The sequence below is a fragment of the Apium graveolens genome, chromosome 5, assembly GCF_009905375.1.
Source record: "Apium graveolens cultivar Ventura chromosome 5, ASM990537v1, whole genome shotgun sequence".
Classification (NCBI taxonomy): Eukaryota; Viridiplantae; Streptophyta; class Magnoliopsida; order Apiales; family Apiaceae; genus Apium; species Apium graveolens.
In genome coordinates, this window is record NC_133651.1 from 292,111,693 (window position 1) to 292,132,540 (window position 20,848).

Genomic DNA, 20,848 nt, shown 5'->3' on the forward strand with positions numbered 1-20,848 from the left:
ATTGTTGTTGAGTAAGAATGAATGGGTAAGAAAAATTAGTGAGAAAGAGCTTGAAACGAGAGAGAAATCGGTTTGGAATTGAAAAAGCTAGGTCACTTAGAGATATCGAAGGTGTAAGTATGTGTATGTCGAGATGTCTGAGTATTTATAGTAAAAGAAAATGACTTATCGAGAACTCAAAAATAAATGTTTGGAATTTGTTTATCGAGAAGTCATTTTGAAAAGGGAATTACATATCGAGAAGTCATTTTATTTTACTCTTTTAGAGAACTAAAACTGACTTGTCGAGATGTCAAATAAATACTTAGTTTGTCCAAAATGGACTGAATTGTTTCTAATTTTTATTTGAATAAATCCAGATAAAATCAGAATAATTTTGCCAAAAGTATTTTACTAAAATAATTTATTGAATTAAATTATTCCAGTTCTGAGTTATTTATAAGTCTAAAATTATATTTGTAGAGAACTCTGTAATTTAACACTTATAGAGAACTCTACAATGACTTATCGATAAGTCGTAATAAAGCTTATCGAGAAGTCCCTCGAGAAGTTAAAAAATTGACTTATCGAGAACTCACTCGAGAAGTCTTAAAATGACTTGTCGATAAGTCAATTAGACTTATCGAGAACTCAGTTCTCTATATACTTTTGATCACTTTGATTTTGCCGAGTGCTAATTTTACATATTGACAATGTGAATTAACATATAGACAGTTTTCTTAGAATTGAAAATTTCCAAGCAGAATTTTGAATTTTGAAAGATAAATATGCAGAGATTTCTGAAATATTTATAATTCATATTTCAGTTAATTTCCAATTAATCAAATGAATTTTGATTTATCAGAAATTAATCTGCTGTAAAACATTAGTTGAGTTCTTGCCTTAGGATGAAGAATTAAGCATTCCAATTTCACCTACAAGTCTAGTAAAAGTTGCTTCATCCAAAGGTTTAGTAAAAATGTCAGCTAATTGTTTTTCTGTTGGAACAAAAATTAAGCTCAATGGTACCATTTGAAGCATGTTCTCTAATGAAATGGTACCTTACATCAATGTGCTTTGTTCTAGAATGATTAACTGGATTAGCCAAAATAGATTAGCACTAGTATTGTAACACATAATTGGAATTTTATGTAACACTAGGCCATAGTCCATTAGCTGATTTCTAATCCAAAGCACTTGAGCACAGCAACTTCCAGCAGCTATCTATTCAGCCTCAGTTATGGAAGTTGACACAGATTGTTGTTTCTTGCTATACCAAGATACAAGTCTTTGTCCAAGAAACTGACAGCTTCTACTAGTGCTCTTTCTGTCAACCCTTCATCCAGCAAAATCTGCATCTGTGTATCCAACAGCTTCAAAACCAGTTCCCTTAGGATACCATAATCCCAAGTTTGGAGTCCCCTTCAAGTATTTAAAAATCCTCTTCACATCCATCAAATGTGATTCCTTTGGATTGGCTTGAAATCTTGCACACAGACATGTTGCAAACATGATGTCTGGTCAACCTGTAGTTAAGTAAAGCAAAGATCCAATCATTTCTCTATAGCTTGAGATGTCTACACTCTTGCCCCTTTTATCTTCATCCAAGTTTGTAGCTGTAGACATAGGTGTAGATGCAGGTGAACAATCAACCATACCAAACTTTTTCAATAAATCTTTGACATACTTAGTTTGGCTGATGAAGATTCCATCACTTCTTTGACTGACTTGAAGTCCAAGAAAGTAAGTTAATTCTCCCATCATACTCATTTCATATTCACTCTGCATAAGCTTGGAGAATATTTGATAAAGCTTTTCATTAGTAGAACCAAAGATAATATCATCCACATAGATTTGAACTAGGATCATATCATCACCATGTTTCTTGTAGAAGAGTGTCTTGTCAAAAGTACCTCTAGTGAATCCATGTTTAATCAAAAATTCTGATAGTGTGTTATACCAAGCTTTAGGTGCTTGTTTTAGTCCATAGAGAGTCTTGACTAACTTGTATACAAAATTTGGAAATTCTGGATCTTCAAAGCCAGGTGGTTGTTGCACATAAACCTCTTCTTCCAACTCACCATTAAGGAAAGCACTCTTCACATCCATTTGATATACCTTAAAATTTGAATGTGCAGCAAATGCAAGAAAGATCTTATTGCTTCAAGTCTTGCAACTGGAGCAAAAGTTTCATCATAATCTATTCCTTCTTCCCGTGAGTAACCTTTTACAACCAACCTTGCTTTATTTCTGGTAATTATTCCATTCTCATCCATTTTGTTCCTGAACACCCACTTTGTTCCAATTATGCTTCTGTTCTTTGGTGCAGGAACCAGTTTCCAAACTTTATTTCTCTCAAACTGATTTAGCTCTTCTTGCATAGCAGATATTCAATCAGGATCAAGAAGGGCTTCCTCAGTTTTCTTTGGCTCAACTTGTGACAGAAAACATGCATGAAGACATTCATTTGCAGTTGCACTTCTAGTCCTCACTCCAGCAGTTGGATCACCAATAATACTTCTCTAGTGTGACTTTTATCCCACTTCCTTGTGTGAGTTTGTTGACTTGTGTTTTCTGCTTCTTCATCATCACTGGCATGACTTCTAAAATTTTCTCCTCTTTCTCCCCCTGAGTTTGTGCTATCAAATTCAGGTGTTTGAGATGAGCTTCTATTCTCATGATTCATTTGTTCAGTAGACTCTTCATCAACTCTGTGATTTGTGTTGACTTCAGCTTCATCATCAGAATCACTATCAATGTTGAGATTTTCAAACTTGAGGGCTTCAGCTTCATTTTCATCAAGGGATTCCAAGCCTAGACATTTGTCATCATCAAAAGTAACATATGTGCTTTCCATGATCTTCTTTTGTTCAATCACATAGACTTTGTATGCAGTTCTTTTCAATTAATATCCCAGAAAAATTGCCTCAAAAACTTTAGAGTCAAATTTTCCCACATATTCAGAGTTGTCCTTCAACACATAACACTTGCTTCCAAACACATTAAGATGCTTTACAGTGGGCTTTCTTTTAGACAAGATTGAGTAGGGTGACTTGCCAAGATTCTTGTTAATGAGATATCCATTTTGAGTATAGCATACAATGTTCACAGCTTCTTCCCAAAAGCTAGTTGGCAATTTTACATCTTGAAGCATTGTTAAAGCAGCCTCTACTAATGTTATGTTCTTTCTCTCAACTACTCCATTTTGCTGAGGTGATCTAGCAGCTGAGAATTCTTGAATAATTCTCTTGTCTTTGCAGAATTCAATTAAGGTTGCATTCCTGAATTATGTTCCATTGTCACTCATTAATCTTTTTACACAATTATGATCTTTAGCCTGCTTCTCAATCTTCTTGATGTGTTCAATTAGGATGTGTGGAGTTTCATCTTTAGATTGTATAAATTCTACCCATGTATATCTTGAGTAGTCATCCACCATCACAAGTGCATATCTTTTCCTTGATATTGATTGAACATTAACTGATCCAAATAAATCTATGTGAATAAGTTACAAAGGTGCACTTATAGAATTCACAGTTTTACTTTTATGGCTTGATTTTTTTCATTTTCCCTTTTTGACAAGCATCACAGACTTCATCTTGAGCAAACTCCAGATTAGGCATATCTCTCACTAACTCCTTTTTGACTAGAGTATTGATTTCCTTGAAATTCAAGTGAGATAGTTTCTTATGTCATAGCTTGCTTTGCTCTATAGATGCCTTGGTGTAAAAGCAGCAAATTCTATCCTCATTTGCTGCGTCCAAGTATGCAACAAATAAGCTTCATTTCCTTGCTCCTTTCAGAGCAACTTCACCAGTTTTCTTGCTGATAAAAGTGCATTCTTCTTTGTTGAATAAAACCTTGAAACCTTTGTCTGCAAATTGGCTGACACTGAGAAGGTTCACTTCAAGACCAACTACCAGTGCTACATCATCAATGACAACATTTCCAGAAATTAATTTGCCATATCCTATTGTGAAACCTTTGTTGTTGTCTCCAAAAGTCACTAATGGGCCAGCCTTCTCCTCAAACTGTGATAGCAGGGCCATATCACATGTTATATGTCTTGAGCATCCACTGTCTATGATCCATATGACTTTCTTCTTTTTGCCCTGCACACAATGAGTTTAAGTGTGTTTAACAACCCAAGCAGTGTTGGGTACTTTCTTCTTGTTAACAGATTTGATAGATGTAGAGTTTGATGATTCAGAAAGAATAGAGTTCATTGAATGATGTGCATTGTCCTTTTTAGCTGAGGATTCAATATTGATTTCCTTAAGATCAACTCTCAGCTTGTGGCAACTTTTCATTACTTTCATGTTGCAAGGTATGCAATCAAACTTGTCACAGAATGAGTAGGCATCATCAGTTTTTGCTTCATTGCATTTGCATGCTCCTACTTCTGGCTTACTAACAACCTTTTTGCAAAAGTGAGTTAAATGATTCACAGAGCCACATTTTTTGACATTGTTTTCTTGGAGCATCTGCAACATAAGCAAAATTATTGCTTTTGTTTATTCCTATCTTTCCATTTCTATTCTTCTTCTTCTTTCTTGCATCTTCAGTTTTTGTTTCCTAGACAGGTGTCTTGGAATCTTGATTGGCCATGGGCTTCTTTTTAGTTTTAGAAGTTGGACTTATTTCTGCATTTTTCTTCTCATTGTCTTCATCAGCAATTTCTTGCTTTATGATCAACTCTTCTTTACTGAAATCCACTTCACATGCTTTGAACATAGATGAACCAACCTTTCTCAGCATAGCTGGGACATCTTCATTTTCTATTGCTTTCCATTTATCACCTACAGCTTTTTTGTTGCTATTTAAAGCATTATAATCAAGACTAGTAGCTATGTTAGCACATGGCTTACTCTTCTCATGGTACTGACCAACCAACTCAGATGCATTCCTGAATGATTTCAGTTTCACCTCATTCTTCTCAATCTTTTCTCTTAACATAGTTTCAATCTCATTGACACACTTCAGCTTATTTTTCAAATATTCATTTTCTTGCTTGACTGACTAAAGCTCCACAAGCAGTAGATCCATCTTTTATTTCTCACTCTCAAGCTTCTCATTAGATTTTGTTAGCCTACTGACTTCCTCAGTAGCTTCCACTAAGCTAGTGTGTATGTGAAACATCTCCACACTCATATTTTCCACAGTCTCTTTATATTGACTAACATTTAAATCAATAGTGGTTAGAGTTGGTACCTTTGATTTTGAAGTGGATATTTCCTCATGCTCAAAAGCCATGAGTGCATAGTTTTCAACCTCTTCATCCTCATCATCAACATCAGTATCATCCCAACTCTTTCCTTCTACAATGTAAGCCTTTCCAGACTGCTTTTTCAAGATAGCTTCATACGTTGCTTCCAGTTCAAAATAGGCCTTGTCTTTCTTCACCTTTTTAGGCTTTCTACATTCAGTAGCAAAGTGACCCAACTAATCACAGTTGAAGCACCTTATCTTTGATCTGTCCACATATCTTGTTTTGTAGCCACCTTTGTTACCTGAATTGTACTGCGTTTTTGGTTTCCAATTGTTGTTGTTGGAAGATTGTCCTTTGCCTTTGAAAAACCTTGGCCTCTTGACTCTTATGTTGGAAAATTTTCTAGCCAGGTAAGCCATGGATTGGTCCATTTCATCTAGCTCATCCAAGGTATAATATTCATCTTCCTCTAGCTCTATACAACTTGCTTCTGAGGTCCTTTGTTTGTTCCATAGCTTGAATAACTGGAACTTTATCATCTTGCTCATCTTCACTTTCTTCTCTGTCATTTACAATCAAAGCACTTGAACCATCAACAACATGACCATGGTGTGCTTTCAATGACTTTCTTTGTAGCATTTCAAGTTCATAAGTTTTCAAGATTCCATATATAACTTTTAAAGTTATTCTGCTTAAATCTCTTCCTTCTTTAATGGCTGATATTTTCTGTTCAAGATGATCGGGAAGAGCTAGCAGAAAATTTAGGTTAACCTCCTAAGCTTCATAATATTTATCATGTAGCTGCAAGTCATTTATCAATTTATTGAACCTTTCAAAAACTTCAGTAATTCCTTCTTTTGGTTTAGCCATAAACCATTCATACTGATAAACTAGAATCCTCCTTTGGTTTGACCTAACCTCCTCTGTTCCTTCACATAAAATCTCTATTTTCTCCCAGATCTGTTTGGCTGTGTCACGGTTGACAATGTTGTTGTACATTACATTGTCAAGTGACTCTATTAAGATAAGCTACAAGCCACTATCCAGAGAGACTTTTTCTTTTTCAGTTTTATTATATTCTGAAGGATCTTTAGGAGCATAATGTGCTGGAATGACCATGTCTCCATCTGTAGATTCCTCAACTCTTATCATGGGGGTAAAAGGCCCATTCTTGAGGATCTGAATGTATAAAGGATTGGCCATCCTAATGAACAACAATATTTTCTTTTTCCATAGTGTGTAGTTAGTTCTGTCAAAGGTAGAGATTTTGATACTGCTCAGCTCTTGGGTATTCATTCTTCCAAGATCTTTAATCTGTTTGCTTTCAGATTTTGCTCTGATACCACTTGTTGGGTAATAATACAACACATGGGGAAAAATGTGTTTTATACAATTTTAGTGGCTTTTTAAATTGTTATGAATGGTGAACAAAGTAATCTGTCTTGTAGAGATAATATGCTTTAACAGAAATAATAAAACATGCACATGAACACACTATCTTTCAAAACTCACTTAATTTTATATAAAAATCAAGCTAGTGTTTTGCTACAAATTTCTGGGTTCTTAATATGTTAAGAACTCAGTTTCTCTCTTGAGAGTTACAAGTCTTTTTAGATCACTTTGTTACTACTGAAATAAAGTATCCAGTGTTTACTTTATAGAACAGTAACCACTGGTTTTACACAGCATGCAATAGCATGTACTAAACCCTACTTTAAGTTAACTAAAACTTTCTATTTCTGGCTTAGTGTATCTTTGTAAATCGTGCATGTCTGTGACTTCAACTTTGTCAGTTAATCTTGGCATTTGATCTTGTACTCTTCAAGTTGCTTTTGTAGACTTTTCAAATCAGTGATTGATTTGTTTGTTGATTGATAATCTTGGATATTTAACTGATTTGCACTTTGTACTTTGAGTTTTACCTCGAGATCTCCAGTTTGGTATATAGAGAACTAGACATCTCGATAAGTATAATGGCATATCGAGATCTCTTATTACTTTATAGTTGTTATGACTTATCAAAGTCTCCGAGTTCTCGAATGTGAAATTGACTTGTCGAGATCTCTGAATTCTCGAGTATCATCTTGACTTATCGAGATCTCGAAGTTCTCGAGTGAGTCCTCAAATGAACTTGACTTATCGAGGTCTTCATTTCTTTGCATGTAGAATTAACTTATCGATGTCTCTGATTTCTCGAGTGATATTTTGACTTGTCGATATCTCGTAGTTCTCTAGAAAAGAAATGACTTGTCGATATCTCCAATCTTCATGTCTTCAATTTGGCTTGTCGATATCTTTGAGACTTCTCTATAGGCTTTTTTTGACTTCTCGATAAGTCATTCTGGAGTTTTCGAATGACTTCTCTATAACCCTTAATCTGTGACTTGTAGATTTCTTGACTTATAATGTTTTTTTCAAAACAGATTTATTCAACTCCAAGCTTCTTCACAAAGTCTCTGAGGCATGATCTTCTTCCAGAGTTTATTCTTAGGCTTGCGACTGTTTTACAGAAAAATACTCCGGTCTAATCTATTTTCATTTTACAGACTTAAGTGATACAATACAAAATGCAAATTTAGATTATTATACAACTTACTTGGGCTGTCAATTTGACTTAGTATTGTTATAGTACAGCATGTCTTGCACAACAGATCTCAAACTACATACTGGAGATAAAGTCGACTACTAAGTCAAAATTTGAGACTTCATCAAAAGTAAAAGTCTACATGTCTCATTGGCATCAAAACTATCATAAACTCCATCTGAACTAGGTTCGGCAGGTAGCATATTTACGAGTCATCAAAAGATAGGGATACGTAAAAATGTAGACATGTTATCCCCTAAAAAGGCAAAAGACCGCAAAATGTCCATGGTCAGAATTGGTCAATGGCGGAACATCGAGTCAACCCTCGTACGGACCTCCATAATAGCCCTCTCAATAATAACCAACACAGTGGCCCCATCAACCTCGCCAAAACTTGACGATGGAATACTAGCAATAGAACTCCTCAGCTCAGCAAGAACAGTGTCAGCAATTTGGAGGAAAATCTCCATCTAAACGTCTCTAACCAATGTGCTACCATCCTAATGTACATGAGTAGGGTCTGTAACAGTAAGTAGCCTGATGAGAGACCCTCTAGTATCCAAAAACACTTCATACCTCTGCCAAAACCACTGATACTAGTGAAAAATGAATAATAAGAATGAAACGGTACCAGTCTCAAGTATCTCTGGAGCAAGTGGGATATGAGGCATAACAGTTGTGGCGCCTACCGGGCTCAAGTAAAATCCTGAACAAGTACTTGAGGGGTAGGAGGCGCAGTATCACAGACAGAAGCCTCGAAAACAACAAAAATTACGGGCTCAATAATAGCCGGCTTAACAGAAGCCTGAACATAGACATGAGCCGGTGTGGAAAATAGCAGATGAAGTCCATGAGGTGTAGAACTAACCAACCTCTCAGTGCGGATAGGTGATGGATGGCTCTCTTCATGGGCCCGGTCCTAATAGGACTCAGAATTGCAAAAAGATACCTATCAGCAGTGAGAATCTCAACATTCTGAGTCTCTGTTTCAACATAAGCTGCAGGGTTGAAATGACTAACCAACTCAGTAACTGCACCATCTCCCTCTCTAGTCTCTCAGAGAACATAAGTTGATGATAAAGCTCTGGTAGCTGCAAATAAAGGTATAGCAGGTGGGACCTCTGTCGGTGAAGCAAACACGGAACCATCAGACTCAACTGTAGTCTAAACCTCAGGGGCAAAAACAACTATAGGTGCCACTACTAGTTCGGAGTCAACTTCCTCAACCATGTTTATTATTTCTGAGGATGGAACTGGGGGTGAGGTACAACCTGGATATATGAATCCTCGGTATCACTATCAATAACCATAATCGTCACAGATGAGTAATTTTCTGATTCGAGTCCAAAACCCAAAGAGTTTACAAAGTATGGTGTTGGGGATCCGTCACGAACAGCTCGGAAGTCTGAAATCTAAAATAATATATAAACAAGGTCACAACAAATTCGTTATTAGTGTAAGTCTATAAAATCAAGGATACACGCGCTCTTAGTATCTTATTATACTCTTTAGGGAGTCTTATATTATATATATATATATATATATAATTTAAGGTGATATGTATTTAATATTATCGTATCTCGCTCTCGTATTATATTCCTAGGGGTTTGCATCCTAAGAATATATCTATAACTCTGATACCAACTCTGTGACGCCCTCATACCCGTCCTTCCGCGAACTTAGGCAATCACGGCTTGTAGTATATCAAATACCTGTGTTATTATTATAATTCATAAATAAGTACAAATATTTCAATCATTTCATCACACCACATCACGTCCATTGATCCAAGAATCTCATATCACATCACGTCTTTGTGAACCTCGCGTGCTTCCTTTCCTTAGAGGTAACAAATCAAAACAAAAATGTTTAAATTATATAATATGTCGGTGTTATTATAGAAACTGTAGAAATCTATAAATGGGTGTATATATGTTGTTATGTGAATATGGCTTAATATATATATATGTGTGTGTGTCGTACACAAAAATTAAAAATGTATGTGCACGCAAAAATGGGTTTGAATGATAAAATGGTTTAAAAAGATGAATTAATGTAGGAAAGAGAAGGAAATTGACGAAGGAAAAGTAGTGTATGAGAATTTTTACTAGTGTTGCCTTGGATGTGGTTGAATGCCTGAAGATTGATGATGATGACGGTTACTTGCGCGCCAGAGAATTATATCGATATTGTATGTTCTATGTTATCTTTTGATACAAATTCTCGTAATATGTAAGTAAGCTCATTACATTATTCAGAAGTTTAATGTTACAAGACACATTTAGAACATTGTTAATTTTTTATTATTATCAATTATTGAAAAGTTTGATTGATCGAGGACAACATGCAAGGCATAGGCATTTCTTGGTCTCAAATTATTCATTCATTAATTTTTATGAATTTTTATGGTATGTGCCTATTTGCATTTGTTAAGAGTTAGTGTTTGATAATATGCCACAAAATATTGGTGGAGAATTCAAAAATCTCCATCAATAAAAAAATTATAACTCATTAATCACAATTTTTTTATGATATATCCATGGCCCACGAGCACACTAAACAAACCGAATCTTCATTAATCTTTTACTTTTCGGTTGCACACAAATGTTTTAGTTTCACCAAATCTGAGACTGTCTGAAATTCACATCTGAGTTCACTTACATTAACTCAGTGGCATCAACGTAAAAAAAAAAAACTCCACGCCTTATTACACAAACCAAACACAAATTATGTTGTCACATTCTGTGTGGAGAACACAGAGTTTGGTGGAGGGGACTAAAAGCCTTTTCTCTGTTTCTTCGAACCTTCTCCACACACGCCCCCTTTTCACTTCTCTCTCCCAGGGCTATACAAATAATCATAATCATATCTATATATCATAAGTGAAGTCCAATTCAGACAAAAGTCTTTTTCTTCAATCAAAACAAGAATCTTTATATATTTATATTTATATTGATATATATAATGGACTCAGATTCTTGGGCTCGGCTTTCTAGTTCAGCAAGACGTTACCAGTTTCGATCAGGTGAGAAATTTAATTTTTGATTTGGGTTTTGATTCTTGATCTGTTATTGTGTTTGTTGGGATTAAAATGAATGGTTGTTTTTGTGTGTGTTTGATTTGGGTTTGGTGAATTAAGTGGAAATTTGGGGTTTTTTGATTTGTGTGTTTGCAGATTCTTTTAGTGGAGGAGAGGAGATGGAAGGTGAAGAGGGGTTGAGGCAAGAGTTTCTTTGTCCGTTTTGCGGTGAAGATTTCGATATGGTGGGACTTTGTTGCCATATTGATGAGGAGCATATGGTTGAAGTCAAGAATGGGGTATGTGTATAATTTTTGTTTTTAGGAGTTTATAAGTTAAAAAGTTGTTTTCTTTGTTAATTTTTTCCGAGTGTTGACCGTGTTAGGTTGTATTATTAACTATTGTAGAGGTAGAGTGATCAATTGGACTTTGAAGTTGAGCATTGGTGATTAATTGATATTGTGTTGGAACTGGCTTTCAATTTGCGATTAATTGATTTTTGTGTTGGAATTAATTTGAATTTGGTACAGTAGATAGGTTCATATTTCTGATTTGAGGTTTTAGATTCTATATTATTCTTGCACGTAATTATAATCATACTCTTCAGCTTTGAGGAACAAAACTTATGTGAAATGTTCCATAGTCTGTATAGGTTTACTAGGGAAGTCTGAGATGGAGTATCTATTAATGTTGGAAATCTGCTCTGCAAGCTAGAAATGTTTAAGTTAGGAAGATATAGATATGTTTAACTAGCACTTGTATTAGTCGTCAATGTTAACAGTATGAGTTTAACTTGTTTTAAATTTCAAATTTTATAATTTGTTGCCCTCAAGTATACATATATGATATATCCATATAGATCATGCATTGTGCTTCCATTACTGCATCAGGAAATGTGATTAAGAGGGTTAGAAAATACACTTAGGAATTTTATGTTGTTTTAGGAGTGGCAGTTAATTAGTTGTATTGCCACCCTTTTTCCCTTGTTTTATTCTGTATGGGATATTAAGTGACTTGGTGTTTAGTAGTTTGTAACAATTTATTTCAAGAAATAGGAATAAAAATATAGTAAGATAACTTTTATCTGGTATATATATAACTTCGTATCTTGTACTAAACTTGAAATATTTTGACGGCCATCCTTTCATATGTTTGTCTCCACACTGTGGGAGCCGCACTTGCAGTTCTATAATGTTTATTGCAGTCAGCACAACATTCCAAGCTACTCATATGTTGTTCTGCACAGGTCTGTCCAGTTTGTGCAAGAAAGGTGGGATCAGAATTGGTTGGCCACATCACAATGCAGCATGGAAGTCTTCTAAAAATATCCTTTTCCTAAAGTTGTTTTGTGTTTTATGTTTTGGTGTTGTAATTTGATGCATAATATTCCAGTGTTTTTTTAATTGAATGCTTAATAGATAAAAAAAGATTCAATAATATATTTCATTGTATAAGTTCTGTTTTATAATATAAATTTCCAGCATAGTCAATTGTCTTTTATATATTTGGACTCTCTTGTGGGTAATAAACTGAATAAGCTTATAGTCTCTGCGTTTGTATTCTCTATATTTGGTCAAACAAAGTTGCCTTCATGAACTTGTGAGTGAAATTTGTTTATGTCAAATCATAGTTAACAGTTTTAAAGGCATTTGTGAACAGTTTAGCTTCCTTAGTAATCCTTATACAGTACTTCTATGAAACTGCAGTAATTTTGTTATTACCTGTCTTATTTTGACATAAATTTTTAATCTTTTTGTACTTTTGTCGGAAATTGGTTGCAAGATGTTGTCAATTTATTGTATTTTAGTTAATTAGTAGAGGATATACCTGGGATACCATTTGTTCACAATTCTTCGACATTGTATGTTCTCTTCCTTAATACTGAAATTAAATAATTTGAATGTGTTTGTCATTGAGTTGAGTAAAATAGCTTCAGATTTCTAAAGAGATTTTATACAAAAAAAGTATCTCAGAGTTCTTTTGTGAAAGTTTTTCATTTTCCTTGACTAAAGATAACGTGCAGCGCAAGAGACGATATCGCAGAGGTGGATCTAATTCAACCCTCTCTATTTTGAGGAGAGAGTTACGCGACGGAAATCTGCAATCACTTCTTGGGGGTTCTTCCAGCTTTGCTTCGTCCACTAATACAGAAACGGACTCATTGTTGTCTTCATTTATATGTAACCCATCTCCAGTTGTAAGTGATGAACCAATAACTGCCCAACCTCATTCTTCAGATGAGATTTGCTCTCGAGAGGATGACTCCACTTTAAGCTCTGCTGAAAGGTATGAGCACGAGACCACTTACTAACCCCCATATATACTATTTTATCATCTTCTAAATTATAAAATATATTTCTTTAAAGGAACATGAGGAAACTTGTTTTTGAAAGTAATATTACTGCTTTGGTGTCATAGAGAGTTCAAGTTGGCGGAAGATAGATATCTGGCATTATCGTTTTCTTTAATGATTCGACAGAACATGCCCCGTTAGTCATCACTTCTTTTTGTGATATAGCATGGCCTTTGAGGGTGGACGGGGGGAGTTTTGATATTTTTTTGTACTTCTCCTCTGACCTATATTATATATGTGATGACTGATGAGAGGTTATGGATAAATATAGTTGTATAGATTCACACAGAAACATGCGCGCAACATTGTTTGCACGCTATATAGTTTATTTATACTCGTGGTAACCTCGCTTGACAAACTATTGATTTCTTACGCAGGCATTGGTATTGGTATTATAGGCGTAAATTGTCGAATCTCAGTATTTTTGTTGATCTCTTGATTAAAACTGTGAAGTGGTGGGTGGTTGCTTAAAAGATGATAGAATTTTTATAAATATATTTTTAGGCCATGTATTGGGGTCTTTTTAGAGTAGTGCAGGTTGCCTTGTAGACAAGGAAAGGAATTAGGGTTGCGTCAAGAAATGAAGTAAATGCGTATTATGAACCACTTACTTCCAGTATCTTGTTATATTTATGGATTTTCTTGTAGTATTTGGAGCACTTGAAGGCAATGACATGTCATCTTCTCAATTGTTTAGTGTCTGCACATATATATTGCAAATTGTGGAAAGGTGGAAAGCTTTGTGTAATTTAGTTTCCATAGATGACTGCCAATTAGCCCATTATCTTGCTTTGGTTGCCCTAATAGTTAAAATATACAATCACTAAATTACCCGATCAAGACCTGAGAGAGTGGGGGAAAACTTAATTGACTAGGCCTCAATGCAGACCTGAAAGGGTTATGGAAAAAGTGAAACCTAATAGAACAGATTTTCTAGAGGCTAGTACCTTTGTTATTTTGGAAGAGAGGAAGAGAGTAAAGTGCTGTGTCAGACTGTATGTTGGAAGTTCATGTGAATCAAGTGTTTTAAAACCAATAGTATATGCTTCCCTAACCTGGTCACTACCTTGTGTTATGGAGTTTAAACGAACATAAGGAAAAACCTGAGGCTTTCTCTTTAGTTTGGCTTTCTCTACCATATATCTTGATAAATTTTAACTGGCCTGATATTTATTAGCCTTGTACTTATTACTGTACCTTACTAATCAGTGTTATTGATTACCTTTAGTGCTCTGTTTTTATTTGTCAACTGTCAAGAAGATCAGTAGTGCCAGTAGCACACATATTCAAGGCCAAATTATTACTTTGTTGTATTTAAAAAAAAAAGATTCTTATGATAGATGTCTAAGATGTATATATGTGACTTGGTGGTACTCTCATTCTTCTATGAGTAAAAAAAAGTGTTCTAGCTGTGTTAGTTATGGTGCTCTAGGTTTTAGAAGTTTAGTGTATGTATTAATATGTAAAAGCCTTCTCACTAGCACAGATTGGACCTCTTGGTAATTGGCCGTTGTTCTTCCTTTGTCCCTTTCTTTTACCAAATCAGTAAGCTCTTTTATACTAAAATATGACATCTTTAATTTTACGATATAGAGTTTCCGTATTAGTGCCTTTCCTCAAAATATAGCTGGAATTATGCAATGATGCGTACTCTGTATTTACACTAGTGTAGCTGATCAGTTAACTGTATTGGGGATCTCATTTTACGCAAACTAAAGGAAAAAGCAGGATTTTGGAACCTCGTTTTCTTTGTAAAACACAGGTTAAAAATATATTAGTGTTGCTGGGGTTTGATAATAGTAAGGAAAGGTCTGTTGTGCTAAGAATAGAACTTATCCTGAGATTTGGAACTCTTTGTTTTAGGATGAATGATCCTTACACTTCAAAGTTGTGAACTGGATGATTTAGTTGAATATATGTAGCTAGCACGCTTGACTTGTGAGACAGTACAAGCAAACAAATAGGGTCTTTATTCAGGATTATAAATATTTTTAACGTGATACTCTGCTCTTTGGTTCTTATTAGATAGTCCTCTGTCTAGGGTAGAATTGTGTTCCGCGTCCTAGTCGAATCTATATATCTATATGAAGTAGGATCCAAAGCGGCCTACGTGGCATCATTCAAATATTTTCTATCTATTTTTTTTTAATTTTTGAGAGCTCCTGTGTTTTCAAGTCTTTTTTTTGCCAGAGTGTTTTTAAGTCTTTTAAATTAAATATTAAATAAAAATATGATGAAGAAATGCCAAAAGCCAAGTAACTCCTTAATCTGATAGAAGCTTTTTGCATGCCATTTAATATCATGTGTATCAATTTATTACATATTTATTAAGAATTAAGAAATCATGATAAGAATTTTGTAACTGGTGACTTCTCAAATACTTAACAATTCTCTTATATAAAGGCAAGATATTGTCAAAACTTTACATTAACACTCAATATTCTCTAATTTTTCACCCATCAATATTAATTGTTAAGCATGGTCTTTTTACTTGAGTGTTTGAGTACAATTTTCTACTCTTAATGCTCATATATAGTTTGCTATTAGGATGATTGCTTGCTAGATGCCATTCGTTTTCATTTTGAAAGAAGTTACTCAATCGAGGAGATGAAGATGCAACAAAATATATACCTCGGAATGTGTACATATAATGTAGTATAATATTAAATATCTGTTTGAATCTCTAAATTATATCGCTTGCTATATATGGTTAGATGTTAGCTCTTATAAGTATAATAATTGGCAATTCACTTCAATTTTATGATAGATATATATGCGTCTCTGACTTCAAAGGTTAGATTGTTGATAACATTGGTTGAAACTTATCTTTGTAAAGTAGTTTGGTGCAAGCAAAGCAATGGGTCGATTCAAGTTTTAATGAGTTTTTTAAATAGTTACCTCATGATTCCTTTTTGGCATCAAAATCCAAACTCCTCTTTTCTATATTACTTTAATACCTTCTTCTGGTCACCTAATTTTTTTTATAGAGCTTAATTTTGTGATATGTAGTAACGACTTTTGTTTAACCATGGAGAATATTAGATTAACAAATGATTGGGAATGCTCGCTAATTAACATCCTTGTATAAGTATTGCTTGTTTCAAATATATTGAAAACAAAATATCAAGGAGGTTAAAAAAAATTGTGTAAATATTCTTAAGCTCAAATTTATCTAAGGTAAAAATAATATTAGTAAAAGTAAACATAATAATCAAATTTGAATAATGGTTAAATTTAAGAAGAGGGGGGATAACGACCGTAAAATAAACTGAAAACGAAGAATTAAGAGATACACTTTAGTGATGAAAAAATAGAGAATATTGTGAATGCGACATCATCATTTGTGTTTTTATGTGATTCTTTTAAGTTTTTGTTTCATTTTGTTTCTTTATTTGTGAGTGTATGAATGCTATATATTTAAATATTTTTTTGTGAATACAAAATTAGCAAAGTCAAGTAGAACAATTTTTCATCCTAAAACACGAATATAAATTATATCTATTTGTTAAAAGAATATATAATCTCTTAAATTAAACATGGAGAGAATTTTTTTTATTTTTAACCACGTCCATATTTTCTATTGGTGCTTATATTATTATAATTGTAACAAAATAAATTTTAAAAAATAAGTGATGTAAATAGTGATGTTAAACCACCATATTTTATTTTTTTTGAAGCAATGTTAAACCACCATATTAAAAGAAAGTTAATTAACCCACCCAAAATTCTAATTCTAAACTTTTTTCCCAACCGCCTGAAGCGCGGTTATTTTCCCTAGTTAGAAGATAAAGTTGATTACTCAAATTTATTCAAGTAATGTCTCATATTTTTTTACTAGCAGTGTAGCGTAGTGTTCTTGGAAACTTTCTCCTTCCTGTCATTCTTATATGTAATTTTTTTTTTGGGTCATAAGTCATTCTTTAATGATAACTGAACTGTTAACTTTCTGTTTATGATAACAGAACTGTCCACAAGTCTCCTCTGTCCGACAAGGATCAAGAAGAGAAAGCTAGGAAATGCGAGTTTGTCCAGGGGCTGATGATGTCGACTATCTTCGGTGATGATTTGTAAGTTATGTGAGATGTTATAGCCTCTCTACTGATTTATATGCCTAAGCATCGAATTGTAGTTTGCAAAGTGGATGGAGATATGCAGGGTATAATCAGTAGAAGTAGCCAGGAGAGAGGAAGACTTTACTGGGAGATTGTGGTAACCAGTAAATGTAATATGCATAATAAAATTAGTATGAACTTGGAATACTTGAAATGTAATTATAAAGCCACGATCAGTATTTCAGTAAGACTAACCAGTTCATCTAGTTACAATTATAGATGTCCACATTGCAATTTCTAAGATAACTATATGTTGCTGAATGCGCATCTACATGTTCCTTGTTGATTTTATAATTCTAGTAAGTGTCATAATAGAGTTAGTTTAGTAATTGATATCGGAACTTCGTGCTAGTGAGTAGATTAAACTGTAGAACGATGGAAAAATGATAAAGGAAAAGAAAATCAAGGCTGATTCAAATGGACAATGAATACGGAGAGCAGGCAAGAGTTCCTTGACAGAGTAACATGATTAAACACTTGCACTTAAAAATAACATATTTGACTGTAGTACAATAATTTCAACAATGCAGATCAATTTGATCTAACAAAAAGAATTAAAAATGCACAAAGTAATGTATAATGAACATACACATCAATAGAAACCGAAGCCCCTGGGGATGTTGACAATATATTTAAACTCTGGCAATCAATAGGCACCGGGATTTGCCAGAAGGTAAGCCTCGACTGCTTTGAATACCATTCCTGATTGTTCAGTGGCTTCCTTGACATTTTCTTCGGGAATCACCGCGTCGCCAATGGGGGTATAAACAGTCGTGTTCTTAAAAATGCACCCTCCCTCAGTCGGCACAACTGTGAATTTGCTGGCTATGGAATCGATTATTCCCATTAGTAGATCACCTTCAATTATGCTATAGCTGTATCTCAATCCTTCCCTGTCTATTTCATCAATCCTTTGCTTTACGACGGTAAACTGGCTCACTACAAAAATTTCAAAGACATTTCAGTTCAGAATTGATTAACAAACAAGATGATTAATTAATATGACGAAAAATAATGTATACCTTCTCCGAGAGTGATTTTCTTGATGGTCCCAACGCCACCATCTCCGGAAATAATTTGGAGACTCTTGATAGCCTGTGGCAAAATCTTAGGAATGATGTTATCCATGTCGAGGAGAAAGCCCTTGTACATTGTTTGTGCTGATACTGAGGATTGGACCTCAACATCAGTGGTAATGGCACCCATGGACTATGTTTAGTTACAACGGTATACAAGTGAAAGATGATACTTGGTTGTGTTATTCTAGCTAAAATTGTTTTGGCGTGAGAAACTGAATCAAGTAGGGGGTAGTACTTATAAAAACAAAGTGAATTGTTCAACTAATAAAAACTGCTTGCACCACAAATAGGATTATTATCGGCGTTTGATAAAAGATTTTAATACAGAGTTTTCAAAAAATTATGAAATATACATTCTACTATCTGTACTTAAACCAAAACTAATTAAGAAGTCTACTTTGTGTTTAAAATTTACTATTTGGATCGACATGCTGTTATTTTGAACTTGACTCCCTGATTTGAGCGTTTGTTCTTCTTTACCCGATTGCTATGTGCTAATTAATGTGTACATAAATAGCTGTTTGGATCAGCTGCATGATTTGTTAAACATGTCGCTAAATTGAAAGACTTTTCACTTTTCTTACATATTTCTCATTCTCTTTATTCCTCATTTTTATATTCTTAAATTAATAATTTTTAATAATTTTATTTTCTTCACTAATTGCACCTTCATTATTATATTTTAATATTTAATAAAAAGTTGATAATCAATATTTTTAATTTGGGTAATATTATTTTTGAGTTTCTGTGTTTATAATTTTATTTTGAGTAAAATTCAAGAGGTGTACCTGAACTTTACAAATTGTGCAAATTATGTACCTGTAATTCGAAAATAGCAAAATTTGTACCTGAAGTTTACAAAAACATGCAATTTGTGTATAACCGTTAACTTTTTTAACACCGTTAGTGAAAACTTCTTTTTGAATGTAAGATGTGTACCTGATGACTAGAAATGGTGCAAATTGTGTACCAAAAACTTGATAATAGCAAAATATGTACTAGGAAAAATCCGTGCAAAATGTTTAGTGTCGTATTTTCGTGCAAAATTGAAATTTATATTAACTAAATCAAATAAAGAAAAATAAAATATCATATTTTTAAATAAATATTCAATATTTATATATAATATTTATATAAAATTTATATAAAACATTATAATATCAAGTATTATTTTAAAAATATAAAGTATTATTTAAAAAATAAATATGCACATATTTTTAACAAATATACATAGGTTTAGGAGAGAGTATGGGCCGTTCGGCTCGATTTTTGCCTAAAATTGGAGCCGGAATCATAGATTTTCGGTTTTAAAAATCGAAAACCGCAATTGCAACCAAATTATCACTATCCGTTTCGATTTTAAAGACCTCGATTAGGTTTTTTTAATTGAAAAAATTAAAATATTTAAAATTGTACAAATTAAGTAAAAAAAAATTGTTAACGAATTTTTTTTTTTTATCGTAGGTAACCCGCAACCGCTACCCTTCGGGTGCACACTGGGTAAACCCTACGGGTTCACATAATAGCCTACAAACCACGTGAACCTAGGTAAACCGCATTTAAGCGACATGCTCTGACTCAGGAGGCATAATCATAAATTCTCCTCACGTGAGATTCGAACATGTGACCAAGAGGATAGTTTTCCTCTCTTTAACCAACTGAGTCGACCCTTGCGGGCAACAAATAATTTTTTCCTACAAATTACCGGGTACAACAAAATTAGTACACTAATGCAAGTTCTACAAGTTCCCGAAGTAGATAAAATTTTAAGAAAAATGTATGACATAAAAGTGAGTCCAGTGAGCATAACCTGATTTTTTAACAGTTGCAACTTACTTCTTTTAATATTTTAAAATATTTTCTAGTTCTAAAATTTATATAAATTATATTTTTATTTATATTAATAATTGGGCCGGGTCGGTTTTGGCCGGTTTTAACGTTTCAACTCGGTTTTGATTTATATCGATTATTTTTATTTTTTATTTATATCGAGTATTACTTTATCAAACTTTAACTATATATCTTATTTATTACAGGCACAATATGAATTTTATCCAAATTTTAATAGTCATGATACCCGACGATCAATATAATAAAATTTATTAGACATTAAAACAAATAGATGAAACATAATATATAATTCGAAACGGCTTTTTTCTTCCGTTTCTGAATAATTTTAGTTGTACGATACTTTTTAAACTATCGCTGAATTAAACATTATTCAAGATAGAGTGAAAATAAAAAAGAAAACTATACTCGTTAAACTTATTTTTATTTTATGATTCAACTTCAAATTGATTCTTTTTTCAATACTATTTCAAATTAATAAATAATTTTAAAAGAGTGCATTTTGAAGTTACGATTTTTCTACTCTAAACTTTAGGTACACAATTTGTACCATTTCAAATCTCTAGGTACACATCTTGCATTTGAAAAATAGTATCCACTAACGGTGTTAAATAAAGTTAACGGTTGTACACACAATGCACGACTTTTGTTAATTTCGGGTACAC

General features: G+C 33.5%; 2 protein-coding genes across 2 annotated transcripts; one reads left to right on the forward strand and one right to left on the reverse strand.

The window, feature by feature from the left end:
• The first annotated feature begins 10,507 nt into the window (after positions 1–10,507).
• Positions 10,508–17,472, forward strand: LOC141659128 (protein DEHYDRATION-INDUCED 19 homolog 4). The gene is made up of 5 exons (XM_074465883.1): positions 10,508–10,797; positions 10,948–11,090; positions 12,038–12,115; positions 12,809–13,077; positions 17,107–17,472. The coding sequence occupies exons 1-5, from the start codon at positions 10,737–10,739 to the stop codon at positions 17,213–17,215; spliced, it is 660 nt and encodes a 219-aa protein (XP_074321984.1). The 5' UTR covers positions 10,508–10,736; the 3' UTR covers positions 17,216–17,472.
• Positions 17,473–17,716: 244 nt separating this feature from the next.
• Positions 17,717–18,541, reverse strand: LOC141661854 (pathogenesis-related protein 2-like). The gene is made up of 2 exons (XM_074468865.1): positions 18,279–18,541; positions 17,717–18,195 (listed from the first exon to the last, which is right to left on the reverse strand). Exons 1-2 carry the CDS (start codon positions 18,460–18,462, stop codon positions 17,903–17,905), a joined length of 477 nt encoding a protein of 158 aa, XP_074324966.1. The 5' UTR covers positions 18,463–18,541; the 3' UTR covers positions 17,717–17,902.
• Positions 18,542–20,848: the final 2,307 nt, after the last annotated feature.